At 47.8% G+C, this 16905-nt stretch overlaps 1 protein-coding gene across 1 annotated transcript in view; it reads right to left on the reverse strand.

Annotated features, from left to right (window-relative positions):
- LOC137438368 (voltage-dependent P/Q-type calcium channel subunit alpha-1A) overlaps positions 1-16905 on the reverse strand; it is a 387802-nt gene that overhangs the window by 106799 nt on the left and 264098 nt on the right. Inside the window, exons 27-30 of the mRNA XM_078767016.1 lie at positions 6344-6504; positions 5839-5976; positions 5060-5261; positions 4531-4695 (exon numbers count right to left, since the gene is read on the reverse strand). Of these exons, the coding sequence (XP_078623142.1) occupies positions 4531-4695; positions 5060-5261; positions 5839-5976; positions 6344-6504 (666 nt within the window). The remainder of the gene's footprint in view (positions 1-4530; positions 4696-5059; positions 5262-5838; positions 5977-6343; positions 6505-16905) is intronic.

The raw sequence follows: 16905 nt of genomic DNA on the forward strand, positions 1-16905 counted from the left end.
CGTCTGGGTCAAACCACAGAAAGGGACGGTCTGCCTCCAGGGTTCCGGCCACTTGCGTATGGGAGAATCAGAATGCGCCTACACTCTCCCCGGGAAGTTGGGACAAGGGAGCTCGGGGATTACATTACGAATAGTACTGCAAGATAAACACAACCACAACATAACGGCTATAACATTCTCTAGGGGGGTTAGTAGGATTAATGGGGTGGTAAAGGGACTCCAGTGCTTATCCACCCACCTGGTCCCACCTCATGGGACAATGTTTAAATGCGGCGACAAGGCTTACCCCTATTTACCAAATAATTGGGGGGGCACATGTTATCTGGGTTCAGTCCTTCCTGACGTTGAGATACTGGATGAGCTAGACCCAAAGTCCTTGGACAGGCGACATAAGAGGTCAGTCATGAACGAAGATGGAACCACTAAACTACACGGGAGCCTATGGGAAAAGGTGTTAGGTTTCTTCTTCCCAGGAGCGGGCACAGCCATGAACAGCTTCCGGATAGACAAATTGGCTTTGGCCCTAGAAAAGGTGGCAAACGACACCGCTACGGCTCATGACATACTATTGGACACGGTAATTCACATGCGTACAATGGTGATGCAGAATCGGGTGGCTTTGGACATGCTCCTGGCAGAGAAAGGAGGGGTATGCGGAATAATAGAGGGAAAGTGTTGCACTTACATACCTGATCCATCCGAAGGAGTGTCAGCCGCAATAGTGAGATTAAGGGAAACTAGCCACGCCCTGACGATCGATCGGATCGCGCGCGAGAACTCTTATAAATTTAGCTGGCTCACTGACTGGTTCCGGGGATGGACGGGCACCATAGTGAAGTGGTTATTGACCGCACTGGCCGTGATAATCGGGGTAGTAATTTGGGGGGCACTAATGAAATCTTTAGTCCTCCTCTGTATGAGAAAGTATTTTACAGGATGGAAAGTGAAGAAGCCGCCGACAACGACTATGGTTCTGACCACAGAGGCCGTCGACCTGAATGGGTCCTTCAACAAGGCAGATGTGACCGGCGCTCCAGAAAATTGTATTGAATTTTGTGATGACTGTGATACTTGTGTTGAAAATCCCATGTGGGAACTGGCTGCTGCCTGTATTGATGTTTGTGATGACTGTGATACTTGTGCTGTAAACCCCTTGCGTGTACTGGCTAACGCGTCTTATGTATTACAAGCTGACAGCTGTACACCCCCTTCCGACCCAACTATGGATCTGATTGCGATGCTGGGTCTGGCAGTCGAGGGACCCGACGTGGATATCCTAGACCCGCAAGCCGACCAGGCGTCCATGGGAGACTTTGACATAAAGGAAGTCCCTCTCTTTGCTTCAAATGTTTTAAGTTCAAATGCTTCAAGTGAATCGGATTTTTACGCTCTGTACCCTGACCAGGAAAATGAGACACAAGATACTGACGACATTATGTATTCCCCAGAACAGCAGCACGTGAGAGATCTCATGGGCATGATCGTTGATTAACTTCGAAGATCTGCAAGGACCGCGTCTGCAAAGGGTGGGGGGAGCAAGTTCCGCAGGGGAGGTTGTTGGCCCTCTGGCGGGGCAGAACCTCATCTGGACCAGACGCCTTCGTTGTGGATCCGAAACGTTAATGGACTTTCATGTTCTGAGCCCTCAGGTTCCAAGCACGCACCACACGACACGTTCCGCCCTCAGGTTCCAAGCACGCACCACACGACACGTTCCCCAAATGCACGGGCGAGGCGCTATGTGCGCACGGTATGCCCTTGGGAGATACCCGCATTACACGATTGTCTTTCAATAAAGCCCGATGCGGCACGTTGTCTCTTGAGATACTTTGTCTCGACGAGACAAGAGGAAGGGATGTCAGGTCGCAGATTTGTTACTGCTTAATGCCCTGTTATGGATGTCGTTTGACTAAAATGTTATGTTATAAATGCTGTTTAAAAATGCTATTTCATAAAGTTAATAAAAGGTTGCCGCTTCGCTTTAGTTTAAAATGAGAAAATACTCGCTTCATCTGTGCTGAACGTCTGGCCTCATTGTATACGTGTGCCCCTTGAAAGCTAGATAAGCCTAAGTCATAAACCTTCTCTCTTCTCCGCAGACGGCGCCTCAAGCCGCGGGCAGGAAAATGGATAATATGCGCGTGGAATGTGTAACTTTACGTAGGATGCTTGAATCGTAGACATAAAACCTTTGATAAACTGCCAAAACATTAACTATATTTCGTATAATCACAGTGACGCTTGAGTTACAATAAATATGCTTTGAATTTATGTTTAAATGAGAAATGTGAACTGAAGGTACATTTAACACCTGGAACTCATCAGAACGCCCTCATTTACTTTATGGTCTTATCGGAACCAAGAATGCAATCCCCCTTTCGGTGAGTTATATTTTCTGTCACCTCGGAGCCTTGAAACCACATCTGGTCCGGATCCTGACGGTGCGTGCTTCACTCCCCCAAGATGAAAGGACGGATGACGGTGGGGGCTCGGCGCACTGGGGATGACGGTGGGAGGAACCTTTGCCAGTTCCTTTGTCTTCTCGGACTCTAGCGGAGATTCTCTGATAAAGCGTGTCCCTATATAAGTGAACTGTGAATCAATGTATTTCCAGGAAGGCAGATTTGGCTTGACGGGTGGTTCGTGCTGTAGACGTCTGCCTTTTCCTCCAGATCTGTATTAATTGGTATTTAATAAAGTTCGTCATTCTCAATCTCAATCTGTTGGTGAACTTCTGTTACGATCAAGAAGTGGTTCCCCACATATATATATATATATATATATATATATATATATTTATATATATATATATATATATATATATATATGTATGTATGTATGTATGTATGTATGTATATATATATATATATATATATATATATATATATAGCTGCGGTTTTGAGATTGTACAGTAAACTTAATAAAGGTTAAAGGTTTGCCCCCCATAGTTAGTCACAGGAGCAACATGTAGCCTCATTTGTAGTATAATTATGTCTTAGTATATGTGAGAGTAGGCCCCTTCCAGTGTTAATCCTGCATTGTTGTAAAGACAGGAGGATAGGCCCTACTTCTACAATCCATTCCACCTCTACAGGCTCGATCCAGTTTGTTAAGCATTGGTTGCTCACGAGTCGAGTTAACACGAGGTAGGCCTGGGCAGGTGGAGGAGGGTTGAGCTCGGCGCGGCAGCAGTGGGACGGTAAGCATGAGTCACCAATCAGGGCCTCACAGCGTGTGGCTGCAGCACTGCGTCACAGGGCGTGGTTGGAACATCGATCGGGCTAAGGGCGTGGCAATAAAACCGATCGCGCAAAGCCCCCATCTCAGTCCAGTTATGGAGAGGCACTCGTCCAGTTATGAGAAGGGAGAGGCGCTCGTTGAGTTCGTGAGTTGAGTTATGAGAAGGGAGAGGAACTCGTCAGAGTCCAGTTATGGGAGAGGCGCTCGTCAGTACTCAGTTGAGTTGCGCGTGAGTTCAGTCGGGAGCCCCCAGAGTTATGGGAGAGGTGCGCTGGAGTGACTTCTGAGTTCTGAGAAGGGAGACGCACTTGAAGAGAATCATTCGCACTGTATGAACTTGGTTATGAGGAATACGTGGGCGCAGCCAGGGCGGTTATAACTTGCGCGGTTCAGCCAAAGCGAGTGAACGTGGCTGAATAACCGCCAGCCGCGCAAAGTCCGCCCTCTACCATTCGCCCCGAGATTATTACCCATTTGTTCGAGTGACACGATACGAGTTCCTGCTTTCGCCCACCTTCATCTTCACGGGACGTGCCGGTGACCGTGGAGAGTGAGACGGGGCCGATCCTGGATGACCACCGCAGTGCTGGTGAACATCATCCTGCCCATCTGCAATCCCCGTGTGAGTGTGAGTGAGACGGGCCCGTTTGTCCCTGGGGTATTACGCATAAGACTGTCTAAGTTGCCCTGTGTCTCTTCGTCCTGAGCTGTAATACGTGCATAATAATTAAATCTATTTGTTCTTCGTTTCTTCTGAATTTGATCATATTTGTGATTTCTCCATTGACTAAGCGTGGCACCGGGTAAAACCGCTTGAATCGGGTTCCACTATCTATAACGGCGCGGATCACGTGTACGCAAACCGCTCGGCGTATCACCATCACACGTGGTTCGAGCGAGGCTTATTTCCTCGCTTCCAGGGCAGCGCTAGTACTTAGGTACGAGCGAATTTGGTCCCGAAACCCTATTTGGCGCTGTCCGGAAGGGACGTAATAGGTCTCGGGTCGCGCCAGGCTAGTAAAGACAAGGGGATTAATCCCCCCTTGATAAGGGGAGAAGGCCGGCGGCAGATCCGCAACAATATATATATATAGTCTTGATAGCCTAATGCTGTTCAAACAATTTGTTGAAGAACCTTGCTGAAGAACTAAGCAAGGCACAACACTGAGCATATCTCCATGAATAAATAGGTGGTTATCAGCTCGATGTGGGCACTTAGTGGTTGGACGATCAAAATCAGAGTTAAACTAGAATAAAATAGTATGAGGTGTACCAGCAAGATATTCGCACCTTCATCATGAGTGTTAGGGTATTCAAAGCAATCATTGTCATTATGAAGTAATCGAAGGCTGGAGAAGCAACCAGGCGCCACATGCGGTAGCGTAAGGAGGCCTTGTTCTGAGGCATGTAGCGTGTAAGGGGCTTGGCACTGATGGCAAAGTCGATGCATGCTCTCTAGACCACACACAGTAAATGCAGGTGAGGGAAAGGCATAAACTGAGGGAGAGAGAGGAAGGTACAGGAAGAGCAACAACATGAGTAAGAGAGGGGAAGAGGAAGAGGATGAGAGAAGAGCAAAATAAAGAGTAAGAGGAAGAGCAAGAGAGTAAAAGCAAGGAAAAGGAATAAAGAGTAAGAGCAAGAACAATGGTAAGCAAAAAGAAGAATGAATAAGAACAAGAGCAAGAAAGAGGAAGAGGAAAAAGAGGAAGGGCAAGGGCAAGAAAGAACCAGAGGAAGAAATTGGAAGAGGAAGGGAGGGAGGAAGAAAGAAAAAGGGAAGAAGGGACAGAGAGATAGAGAAAATATAAACACTTACTTCATTCTTCTCCAGATTGTACTCAGACATGACTTTATCCCCTTGCTCTTGGAATGTGATGATGATGAGAGCCACAAATATATTCACAAAGAAGAATGGGAAGACGATGAAGAAAACAACGTAGAAGATAGACATCTCCATTCGGTAGCTGGGGCTCGGGCCTTGTCCCTCACCCGTTGCCTGCACTGAGTGCATCAGGACCCTGAGGTGGCATCAAAGGGTACAGTCTCAGGACATCCTTGCTCTCCAGATGCCTTTTTTAACCTCTATCAGGTTGTTCTTCCGAAATGATTTCACAAATTGGCTGGTCTTGATTTTGTCTCAGCTTGAGCACTTGTCTCAATACAGTGTAAGCTCAGGTTCATTCCTATTTCTATTTTTACATCACTTCCTAATGGCAAGGCTTATGTTTAATTGCATACACTGGAGAAAAAACATTTCATTTTTGATTAAAACAAAGGACTAACCTGCATATTTTAGATATGGAGGAGAGGTAAGGGAAAATGTGGAGAGGTGCAAGTTCATAAAATTAAACTTGAGAGAAGGAAGGAAGGAAGGACGATGGGGGAGAAGATAAACAGCTGTGCGAGTATGGTGAGAAGAGGGTTGGAGCTTAGTATTTTCATAAACCCTATTTGCAGCTAATCACCCTCGGTGTTACCGGGGTGGCAACTTTAACCAAAATTGAAATCGATTCTTAAATTAATCTAAAAAACGAGAGATTTATGATGAATAAATAGTGTAGTCATTGGACAAGAGATCATTAGTGGCAGCCTTACTTTGGCCAACCTTCCCCAGTAGAGACGGTGAAGAGGGTAAGAAGAGCCCATATGACATTGTCGTAATGGAACTCAAACCTCTTCCACTCTCTCTTCGCAACCTTGACACTGTCTCTCTCATACTTCAGGTAATAGCCCCTACAAGGATGGGGGAGGGAGACAAGCCAAACTTTAAACATGTGATACCCTTAACGACAACGTACTGGTGAAAAATTAAAAGTCATCTTTTTAATATTGCCAACCAATGTTCAGAGATGGACCGAGTGCAAGTTATGACAATGCCATTGTGGTGAGAAAAACTAATTCCAGAGCCAATCATAGCAGTGCTGACAGAGCTCTTCATTGCAAAGAGGCAGTATAAATGCTTAACCACGAAAACGAATAAGATGAATACAATACTTCCGTCGAGTGCTTATGAGGAATAAAACGACGCACACATTTTGTGCAGGAATCAGTGGGAATAGAAAGCCAGTCCTTTGCAAGCTGTGACGGCTCAAAAACCTACTTGCATTCCTGTGCCGTCCCTTTGGAACTGTCTGTGCAGAAGAAGAACTTCCCCTTGAAGAGTTGAACGGCAATGACAGCAAAGATGAACATGAAGAGCATGTATACAATGAGGATGTTGAAGACATTCTTGAGAGAATTGACGACGCAGTCAAACACGGCCTGGTAGGGAGTATGACATTCTTATGATTACTTGTGCTTTTAGATACTTTGAGAATAATAATCTTGTTTTCCTTTCATCAGTATTTCCTTTGTTATTTATAGCTGATAATAGCTACATTATCTTCATCATACACATAGATTCTGTGTTCATATATACAGCATATAAATATATATCTTCTTTTATGACTTGTAATATATATATATATATATATATATATATATATATATATATATATATATATATATATATATATATATATATATATATATATGTATATATATATATATATATATATATATATATATATATATATATATATATTGTAACGAATTTGAGAAGTGTAACGGTTTTGAGAAGTGTAACAATTTTGGAGAAAGTGTAACGAATGTGAAAAGTATGGTTTTGTTGTGTGTAACACCCTCGTAATGTAAATAATGGTCGCAGCCGTCCTCCTAGTTAATTCCATGAAACTTACACACAGGCCAGGATATATCTTTTTAAATAGTTTATTTCCTTATTCTATGTAGGCTAAATATGTGTTTCCCACTAGATTGACTCTGCATTGCATCAAACGAAATAAAGCGTAGGCCCCTCCGATGATCCATGGCAGCTCAAGTGCCAGGGATTCCCCCACTTGAGCGTTGACAGCAACCGATTATTGCAGTACCGAACTGCTGTGCAACGTGACGGCGCCTTACCTGCAGCTGCTGACCGGTTTTCGCCATTTGCGGCCATTACGAACAAGGGGAGTGGCTAGAGAAGATGGGTCGCCCCCCTCGTCATAGGGGGGAGGAGTAAGTCGGCCCCGCTCGCTCATCCAACCCAGAACAAGGGGTTTGGCTAAGGGAGGGCGGAGCGGGAACCCCCGAGAAAGTGCGCGAAGGTTCGGTGAGAAAACCAATATAAGCCGCCGCGGGACGCACTCCACCCTCTTGCTCTGACCCCGTCCTCTTGCTCTGACCCCGTCCTCTTGCCCTGACCCCGTCCTCTTGCTTGCTGTCGCTCGTTGTTGCTGGGGAGACGGAAGACGCCTGAACGAGCAGGTGTGTGCGAGCCATCGTGCGACCAGCTGCGCTGCAGCTAAGGGGGCAGCTAAGGGGCCGCAGGCCACGAAAAGGACGCGCCAGGCAGCAATCCACGCTGGACCCTCCATTGCCTCCCAAAACAACCATCCATCCTCAAGCCATACCTGCCTGCAATATCCCCCGTGTAAGTGTGAACGTCGTCTGTCCTAATCGTTGTCCTGGGGTTAAGTAAATTGACTAGTATAAGCTAACGATTCACTGTGTGACTGCTTCTTCCATCCATTGCTTGTAAATAACTTTGATCGCTCCTTCTTTTTGCTTGTGTGTATAATAAATCCTGTTATTCCTCCGTACTCTGTCTTCTTCTCTCTTCCTTCTCTTTCGGTCGCTTTAGAGGTTTCCAAATTGAATATCTGTGGTGCGATCTGGTCAACGTTGGGGGAGTCGGGCCAATCGGGGATCCTGTAACGGTCGCGGTTGACCATCCGCTCGGCCCATAATAACATCTTAACCGCGTCCGTAACAATTGGTGTCTAGGAGTGGGATACGAGGCCCGAACCAAATTTTTAAAACGTGTAGAAAAAAAAAAATTTTGGTCAAAATTACGAGCTGCCGAAATTTTGTTTTATAAAACCCGAATTTTGAGATCGTGCCATGGACAATCAAGGCGATCGGATGTCGGTGGGGGAGATAGACGGGTTAGGGGTAACCCAGGATCAAATGGAGGGGAGCAATGAGGAGGCGGTTGAGAGAGTATCAGACACACAAAATGGCGGCCTCGCGCACATGGTTATTGTGGCGCCAAATTTAGCCGCGCCCGTGACCGTAGCAGCGCCGCCGATGGATTGGGGCCTATTTATGGAACAAATAAAGGCGCTCATGGTCCAGACAAGTGAAGACCTGAGGAATGACTTGGGAAACCAATTGGGAGCAATGAGGGCTGATAGTGAGCGATTAGAGGGCCAAATGGGGGCAATGAGGGACGAAGCGAGGGGTACCGGTGAGGGGTTAGACAAGAAATTTGGGAAGTTAGACAATAATTTTGAGGGGTTAGACAAGAAATTTGGGAAGTTAGACAATAATTTTGAGGGGTTAGACAATAAATTTGGGAAGTTAGACAATAATTTTGAGGGGTTAGACAACGGGATAAAAGAGGTGAAAAATGGGTTAATGGGGTTAGAAAATAGGATGGAGGACAAATTGCGGGAAATAGGGGAACAATCTGCCAGGGAAATCAAACGAATGGGGAACCAGATAGAAGAGGTGAAAATCGGGTTAGAAAGTAAATTGGATGCTCAGAGGGATGAATTGGGACAGATGAGGGTAGCATCCACAAAAGAGAGGGAGGAGATGAAAGAGGAGATACGACGAGGTGTAAGTGAGGAGGTCTCGGGGGTACGCGAGGAGGTAAAGCGAGGCGAAAAGCGTATAGAGAAAGAGGTGAGGAATAATACGGCGAGGTTACAAGGGGGAATAGAAGAGCTGACGGAGGGACAGACTGAGTTAGTGGAGCAGGTTCAAAGGAACACTGCGGTACTAGGAGGGTTAAAGGCGACACAAAAAGAAATTAAAAATGACTTGATAGCGACACAGAGGCAATGTCAGATGGTACATGAGGGACTGACAATGAGGTTGGACGAGGTGACAGAGGTAATGGAGACGAAGGACCGGCAGGTGAGGATGCACCTAGAGACGGTCACGGTAGCCTTAGAGGACGAACTTGAGGAGACGCACCGGGAAATAAAAGAGGTGAAGTAAAAATTAGAGGAAGTGGAAGAAGAGGTGAGTGAATTTAAGAAGTGACGGACAGAAACTAAGAGGGAGCTAAAGGAGGAAGTAATGGAATATGTACAAGGTCGGTGCTCAACTCATGATGTGCTGCTCACTAACCAAATAAATAGTTTGCAGGTGGAAAAAGAGGTGCGGAGACGAGGTGCCAAGGTGAGTGGCGAAATATTCGGCAATGTATATGATGTGAGGAAAGCTTCAGTCGGCTTGGGGATTGGTTTGGATCCGGGTGTTCGTGAAAGGCCGTTGGTGAAGTGTGCGACAGGTCTGGTGTGCGAAAAAAGAGGTGTGCGAGAATGTCCGACCATGGGTGTGTGAGGAAAAAGTGCGCGCCGACCAGTGAGTGTGCTGTCGAGAGTGAGTCGGTCGTAGCGCGTGTGCGAGGGAGCACATGGAAGCGCGGTGTGGCGAGTGTTACAGAGGATGTAACGAAAGAGTGTGCGCAAGAGGATGCGCGAGAAAGGTGTGTAACGGACAGGTGCATGGGGAAAGAGTGCGCTGTCAAGAGTGAAGGAGAATGCACGCCTGTGGTGAGAGTTACAGAGGAAGTAACGAAAGAGTGTGCGCAAGAGGATGCGCGAGAAAGGTGTGTAACGGACAGGTGCATGGGGAAAGAGTGCGCTGTCAAGAGTGAAGGAGAATGCACGCCTGTGGTGAGAGTTACAGAGGATGTAACGAAAGAGTGTGCGCAAGAGGATGCGCGAGAAAGGTGTGTAACGGACAGGGGCATGAGAAAAGAGTGCGCTGTCAAGAGTAAGGGTGAGTGCGCGACCGAGAGTGGAGGTGAAAGTAGGGAGAGTGACACGGAGCGTGAGTTGGTTGTGACAGGTGAGCGAGGATGTACACCTGGCATGGAAGGATGCACACCTGGAATGGTAGAGCGTGTGTGGGAATGCACACTTGAGTTGGTCGTGAGGCACGTGGTTGGGTGTGTGAGTGAGAGCACACCTGTAATTGTCACAGAGGAGGTGACCGAGGAAGGGGCGCGAAGAGGTGTGTTGGTGAGGTGTGCGAGCGACGAATGTGTGCCAAGGTGTTCGGTGGTCAGGTGTGTGACCAAGTCTGTGAGCGGAATGAGTGTACCGAGGTGTGTAAGGAAAGGTACGAGGAGCATGGGAACAGCTGGAGGTATGAACAAGAAAGGGGTAGCGTATGCGTGTAAGCATGCAGGTGAGGCATCGACGGTAACCGGGTTAGCGGTTAGAGCGACTTATAGCCGAATCGGGCCCTCGGTGCGTGCCGGGCTTCGCGTGCCGCGAAAACCAGCGGGGATCCGAGCCACGGCGGATTCAAAAGGACCGCCGTACGCGATCCACGCTGGGCCGTGCTGGGAACGGCCGCGTCCGTGCTCCACTAGGCGGAGCGGGCAGCCCGATAGGAAGGGTCGTCATGGCGACCACTTTTTGTTGAGACGTGCCGGCAGGTCGAGATCGGGACATTGGATGGCTCCACGCCGAGGTGGTGCGTGGGATCTCGGCCCGGGTAAGCCCCCGCCCCGAATGCGGGACGTATCCAGCCGCTGGCACAAAACAACCCGCATTCATTGCTCGGCTGTACGAAGCCGAGCTTTAGAAGGGAATTGGCGCACCGAGAGGATCTAATAAGGAGACGAGTGATGAGGTTAGTGTTTTGGACCCAAAATTAGAAAAAGGCAAAATTTGATGATTGGTACGGTGATTGGCAGATGATTGGCAAAATTTTTGATTGGCTGAAATTTGGTGTGCCAAATTGATAGTAGGACCTCCCCGATGTGGTGGGATGGCAACTCTGTCATCCCTCACAGAGGGGGCAAAGGAGCACTAGCTTATGGGGTGTATGGCAGTGAAAACTAGCCCGGGTGGGTTAGGATATTGTGTGTAGGGCCCTAGAAGATGACATTAGGTAACGTTAAGATTAGTTAGTGACAATGACACCTGTAGTGGGGACGCAGGTAGTTTAGTGTGGATGATAATGACGTGGGAGCGCAATAGTTTAAAGGGGTGACTGGGAAGCGCAAGTTTCAGAGGGGAGTAGTTAGCTGAGATGATGCCGTGTGTTTGAGGATTGAACAGGTGTGCAACTGGACAGGTGGATGGAGCAGTGTATGAGTGAGTGATGGTGATGTGTATTGTGATGACCAAATGGTCCAGGAAGAAAGGAGGGTGCAGGTGGCACCAGGTATGATTGCACAGGTGTGCAACGACAGGTGAATGGAGAACAGGTGTATGGAATAAATGGTATGGAGTATTGGAATGGATGGTCGTGGAGTGAGTATGATGGAAATTGTGGAGTGGAGTGGATGGTGTGAAGGTGTGAATGGGGGAAGAGTGGACCCCCATCACGAATACCCGGGGCGGGTAGTGTAAGTGTTAGGTAGAGGGTATAGGTAAATTGTGGTTGGATATTGGCATCTGTGGTGCGGGTGAGAGAATGTTGATTGGATGGGTGCATTAGTGTTGTGGAAATGGCTGGGCGTGTAGCCTGTTAGTGTGTGTAGTTGGTTTGGGCACTCCACCACTGTGAGGATGTCGGCCAGGTGAGGCCGCAGGTGGGCTCTGGGAGCCGGTTGAGTTGTTGTGGATGGGCCTGAGGATCCGGAGGACGGACCCGGGTAGCCCAGTGCCAGAGGGCACCGAGTGGGGTGACAGAGCCAGGAGGGGCCTTCCCCAGTTAGTTAGGTTAGGGTGAGGAGCTAGGTAAGCTCGGGTGGCAACTGCAGTGGTGGAGGTGTGCAGGTGGGTAGACCTGCTGGGAGAGCTACACATCACAGGCCAGAAATTGTGCAAGGGCACCGGGAGATGAATCGGGGGAGTGAGACCCCAAATTGAGAAGCACCACAGTTTGGTCAATGGGAATTGGTTTTTAGAACCCATAGTGTAAGTTGGCCAATGGATTGGCAGGGAGAGACCCTGGGTAGTGTAAAGTGTGTTAAAGTCATTTAGAGGATAGTTAGGATTGGAGTCTCCTCGCACCATCTGCATCCACTCACCTGAGGTGACAGGTACTCCGCACCATGCCATGTTTAATTATTTTTGATGCAAATGTTTTGGATTGTGAGACGCATCATGACGTGGGTGTGACATTGTGCTTGATGTTCCATCTCTTCCTCCTTATGAGGATTGATGATGAATTGATGATGGCAAATTTTGGATAGTGGGATTGTGGAGACGAATTTGGTATGGGAAATAAGGGGAAGACGTGACAGTAGCGACGGATTTGTAAAGGTGTAAATTGTTGTAAATATGGGGTAAGAGCAAGGGTAGTGTAGGTGACAGGGGGGGTGACGTACGGTAGGGATGAGTTTTTCTCACTTCGCTCTCCGTACGCACTTCACCCTGCATTGCCCTTATTGACGTGTACCCTTGTGACCTTACCCCTCGCTCATTTGTCTTCCCCCCTTTTGTCTCCCCACTTGAGGACCTGTGCGCCATTGGGCGCCGAGGGGAGCGTGCGTGAGATGGCCATTGTGCGCACGAGATTCTCAGAACCAGCATGCATTGCGTTGATGTACCACTTTATGGACCGCTGTTCTGCGGCCAAGTACCACTTGATGGACCCCAGGTTCTGGGGCAGGGCACCTCTGTTGGAGACCGGCCATGGTAGCCAGGGAATCTAGCTTGCGGACCTCGGTAAGGTGGCACCTATGCCAAACAGGTGGACCACCCTTAGTTGGCCCCTGAGGCCCTAAATAAAAATGAACACAAGTTGTGCTTTTTATTATTTCCAAGTAGGCCGCATGAAGCCAGAAGACGTCGGGAAGAACATCGGCCCAGCAGAGAAAGAGAAGACCACCACCAGTTGTTTTGTTGTGTTTATTATGAACAGTCGTGACTGTGCACTGAGTGGTGCTTTTGGTGCTTTTGGGTGCTTTGGTGGTATTGGTACTGGTGCATCGATGCAATGCGTGCTGTCTCCTCCCTCCCAACAGGAATTTCTTTTTCTTGTTCCCTAAAAAGGAAAAAAACACAGGTCCTGGGTTGCGTTGTAAATAAGAAATAACGTCACTGTAAATAATGCTCCCCACCGTAAATGTATAGTTTGAGAACAATTCCGTAATTCGGTTAGCTGTGGGCTTGAGTCTGTTAGACAGGGTGCAATGCAATAGGGGGACATACTTATTTGTGTTTTAAGATTGTCACACTCAGGGTCAGGTTAATTGTAGAGGGAATTACACCTACGTGTCACACTAAGTTAAAGTTTTGTAGGCCCGAGTACGGGCCTGAAGAAAGGAGGGTGCAGTGTAACGAATTTGAGAAGTGTAACGGTTTTGAGAAGTGTAACAATTTTGGAGAAAGTGTAACGAATGTGAAAAGTATGGTTTTGTTGTGTGTAACACCCTCGTAATGTAAATAATGGTCGCAGCCGTCCTCCTAGTTAATTCCATGAAACTTACACACAGGCCACGATATATCTTTTTAAATAGTTTATTTCCTTATTCTATGTAGGCTAAATATGTGTTTCCCACTAGATTGACTCTGCATTGCATCAAACGAAATAAAGCATAGGCCCCTCCGATGATCCATGGCAGCTCAAGTGCCAGGGATTCCCCCACTTGAGCGTTGACAGCAACCGATTATTGCAGTACTGAACTGCTGTGCAACGTGACGGCGCCTTACCTGCAGCTGCTGACCGGTTTTCGCCATTTGCGGCCATTACGAACAAGGGGAGTGGCTAGAGAAGATGGGTCGCCCCCCTCGTCATAGGGGGGAGGAGTAAGTCGGCCCCGCTCGCTCATCCAACCCAGAACAAGGGGTTTGGCTAAGGGAGGGCGGAGCGGGAACCCCCGAGAAAGTGCGCGAAGGTTCGGTGAGAAAACCAATATAAGCCGCCGCGGGACGCACTCCACCCTCTTGCTCTGACCCCGTCCTCTTGCTCTGACCCCGTCCTCTTGCCCTGACCCCGTCCTCTTGCTTGCTGTCGCTCGTTGTTGCTGGGGAGACGGAAGACGCCTGAACGAGCAGGTGTGTGCGAGCCATCGTGCGACCAGCTGCGCTGCAGCTAAGGGGGCAGCTAAGGGGCCGCAGGCCACGAAAAGGACGCGCCAGGCAGCAATCCACGCTGGACCCTCCATTGCCTCCCAAAACAACCATCCATCCTCAAGCCATACCTGCCTGCAATATCCCCCGTGTAAGTGTGAACGTCGTCTGTCCTAATCGTTGTCCTGGGGTTAAGTAAATTGACTAGTATAAGCTAACGATTCACTGTGTGACTGCTTCTTCCATCCATTGCTTGTAAATAACTTTGATCGCTCCTTCTTTTTGCTTGTGTGTATAATAAATCCTGTTATTCCTCCGTACTCTGTCTTCTTCTCTCTTCCTTCTCTTTCGGTCGCTTTAGAGGTTTCCAAATTGAATATCTGTGGTGCGATCTGGTCAACGTTGGGGGAGTCGGGCCAATCGGGGATCCTGTAACGGTCGCGGTTGACCATCCGCTCGGCCCATAATAACATCTTAACCGCGTCCGCAACAATATATATATATATATATATATATATATATATATATATATATATATATATATATATATATATATATATATATATATATATATTGTTACGTTTGTGGTGGTAGGCATGAAATACCTTAGGAAAGTTCAGAATGTGTAGGTTTTAGTATGGACTGTGTGACGCGAAGAAGAAGAAGCCATCCCAATGTACATAAGCAGGGTAAATGTTCAGGTTAAGAGTGTTTGCATGTCGCCATAAAGAGGGTGGTTTTGTGCTAATTAATTATAGGGTTTATGGTTAATAATCCCCAGTATGTATTGCCTCCCTGTGATTTTTCCCTCACATGTTCTTTTAAAACTCAGCCGGCCAGGCGATGGGCTCCATTAGCCAACCACGCCGCCAAGCCCGATAGAAACCCAGCACATTTGCCAATCGGCAAGCAAACCCCAACGTCATCCGAACATTCCCGAACAGAGATTAGTCTCCGCCCCCTCCCCCTCCCCTCCCCCCCCCCCCCAACGACTCGTGACGGGGAGGCCACGCCTCGACCTTCATCATTGAGCGTCAAGCAAGGCCGTGAGGCCCCGCTCCGAAGACGACGATTGGTCGTGACGATGAACTGATGTAATGGGATGTCGGTGATTAGACAGAGTGTAACGTCAGCGGTGGAACATTCGAGAGCTAGGAGACCAAAAATAAGCCGTCTCGCAATCTTGGTCTCTCTTGGTGCTGGCGTTCGTTGAAGGCGGTCGCATTCTCTTCTTCTGGTCCTGGTGTTCGTTGGAGGTGGTCTCATTTTCTCTCGTTCTGGCTCTCGGCTCGAGTGGGCGCTGTTGTCTTGGGTGTGCTGGTGAGGAGACGTGTCGGAGCTTTGAAAGTTTTCCAACGTGGGAGGAGGGGGTTTTGTTGACTGTGGTGCTTTTCGGGGGAGGAAAAAGCCGCATCTCACTTGGCGGTGGAAGCGAGGAAGTGCCGGTTGGCTGCTTGTTCACGCCTGGGTGTTTTCAGCACCATATGTTGGTGCGCTTCCCGTGCGTTGGTTGGGAGGCGACGAACACCAACCCCCCTCTTTGAGACCAGGGTTAAGTGCCGGCCCACAGGAACATCATTCATTTTTATTTAATCTCTACCCTTGTTTGTATACTAGTCTGAGTGGACACATCTCCGTTAGGAATTATTGTTTTTACATCGCCTTTCATTTTTCTTTTGCATTTATTTTCATTAAATCCTATATTTTTGCATTTCATTCTTGTATTGTGGATTTTGCTTGTCCCGTATTTGTGTTTGTGGATTCAGATTAACGCAGTGTCAGCCGTCCGATTAGATATGGCTTTGGGCCTTTCCCGCGCACGCCAAAGACAATCCCGTCATGGTTCGAAGTACGCTTCGGAATTAAAGCTCGTTTCGGTCATCCGTCACCCAGGGTCTTAACCCCGGGATACGACTATATATATTATTCTCCGCCCCCCGATGACGCCAAGTTTCATCGAAATTGTGTGTGTCGTCTCTGAGAAGAAAGCAAATACCTATTTTGGGGGGCAACCCCCTCCCTCCCACCCCCATAGACCCCGAAAGGGGCAGATTTTTTTTAATGCCATGAACAAACTTTGGTACAGCATGGGTGGTGAAGGTTGTGGTCAAGTTTCATCAAAATTGTGTGTGTAGTTTCAGAAGATAAAGCAAATACCTATTTTAGGGAGTCAAACCTGGACCCACTTTGACCCCTCATAGACCCCACTAGACTTTGACTTTCTTTGTGCCGTGAACAAACTTCGGTACATCACGGTTGATGAAGGTTGTGGTCAAGTTTCATCGAAATAGTGTGTGTAGTTTCAGAGGAAAAGCAAATTCCTATTTTGGGGGTCAAACCTAGATCCACTTTGACCCTGGTAAACCCACTTAGACCCCGATTTTTTAAATGAATGAATGAATGAATGATCGTTTTAAGACCATTTTCGGCCATCGCTAGAGCAGGGGTTAGCCTTGCGGGCCCCATGACAATCATGGTTCCCTGTTTGAGGCAATGTTTTTATGGCCGGATGCCCTTCCTGATGCCCTTCCTTTTTTAATGCCGTGAACAAACTTTAGTCACAACACAACAAATATAATTTGTGCTAAATTTGGTTGCAATCCAATCAGCGGTTTCGGAGAAGAAGTTTCAA

Source organism: Myxine glutinosa, chromosome 13, assembly GCF_964187855.1.
Source record: "Myxine glutinosa chromosome 13, kmMyxGlut1.1, whole genome shotgun sequence".
Classification (NCBI taxonomy): Eukaryota; Metazoa; Chordata; class Myxini; order Myxiniformes; family Myxinidae; genus Myxine; species Myxine glutinosa.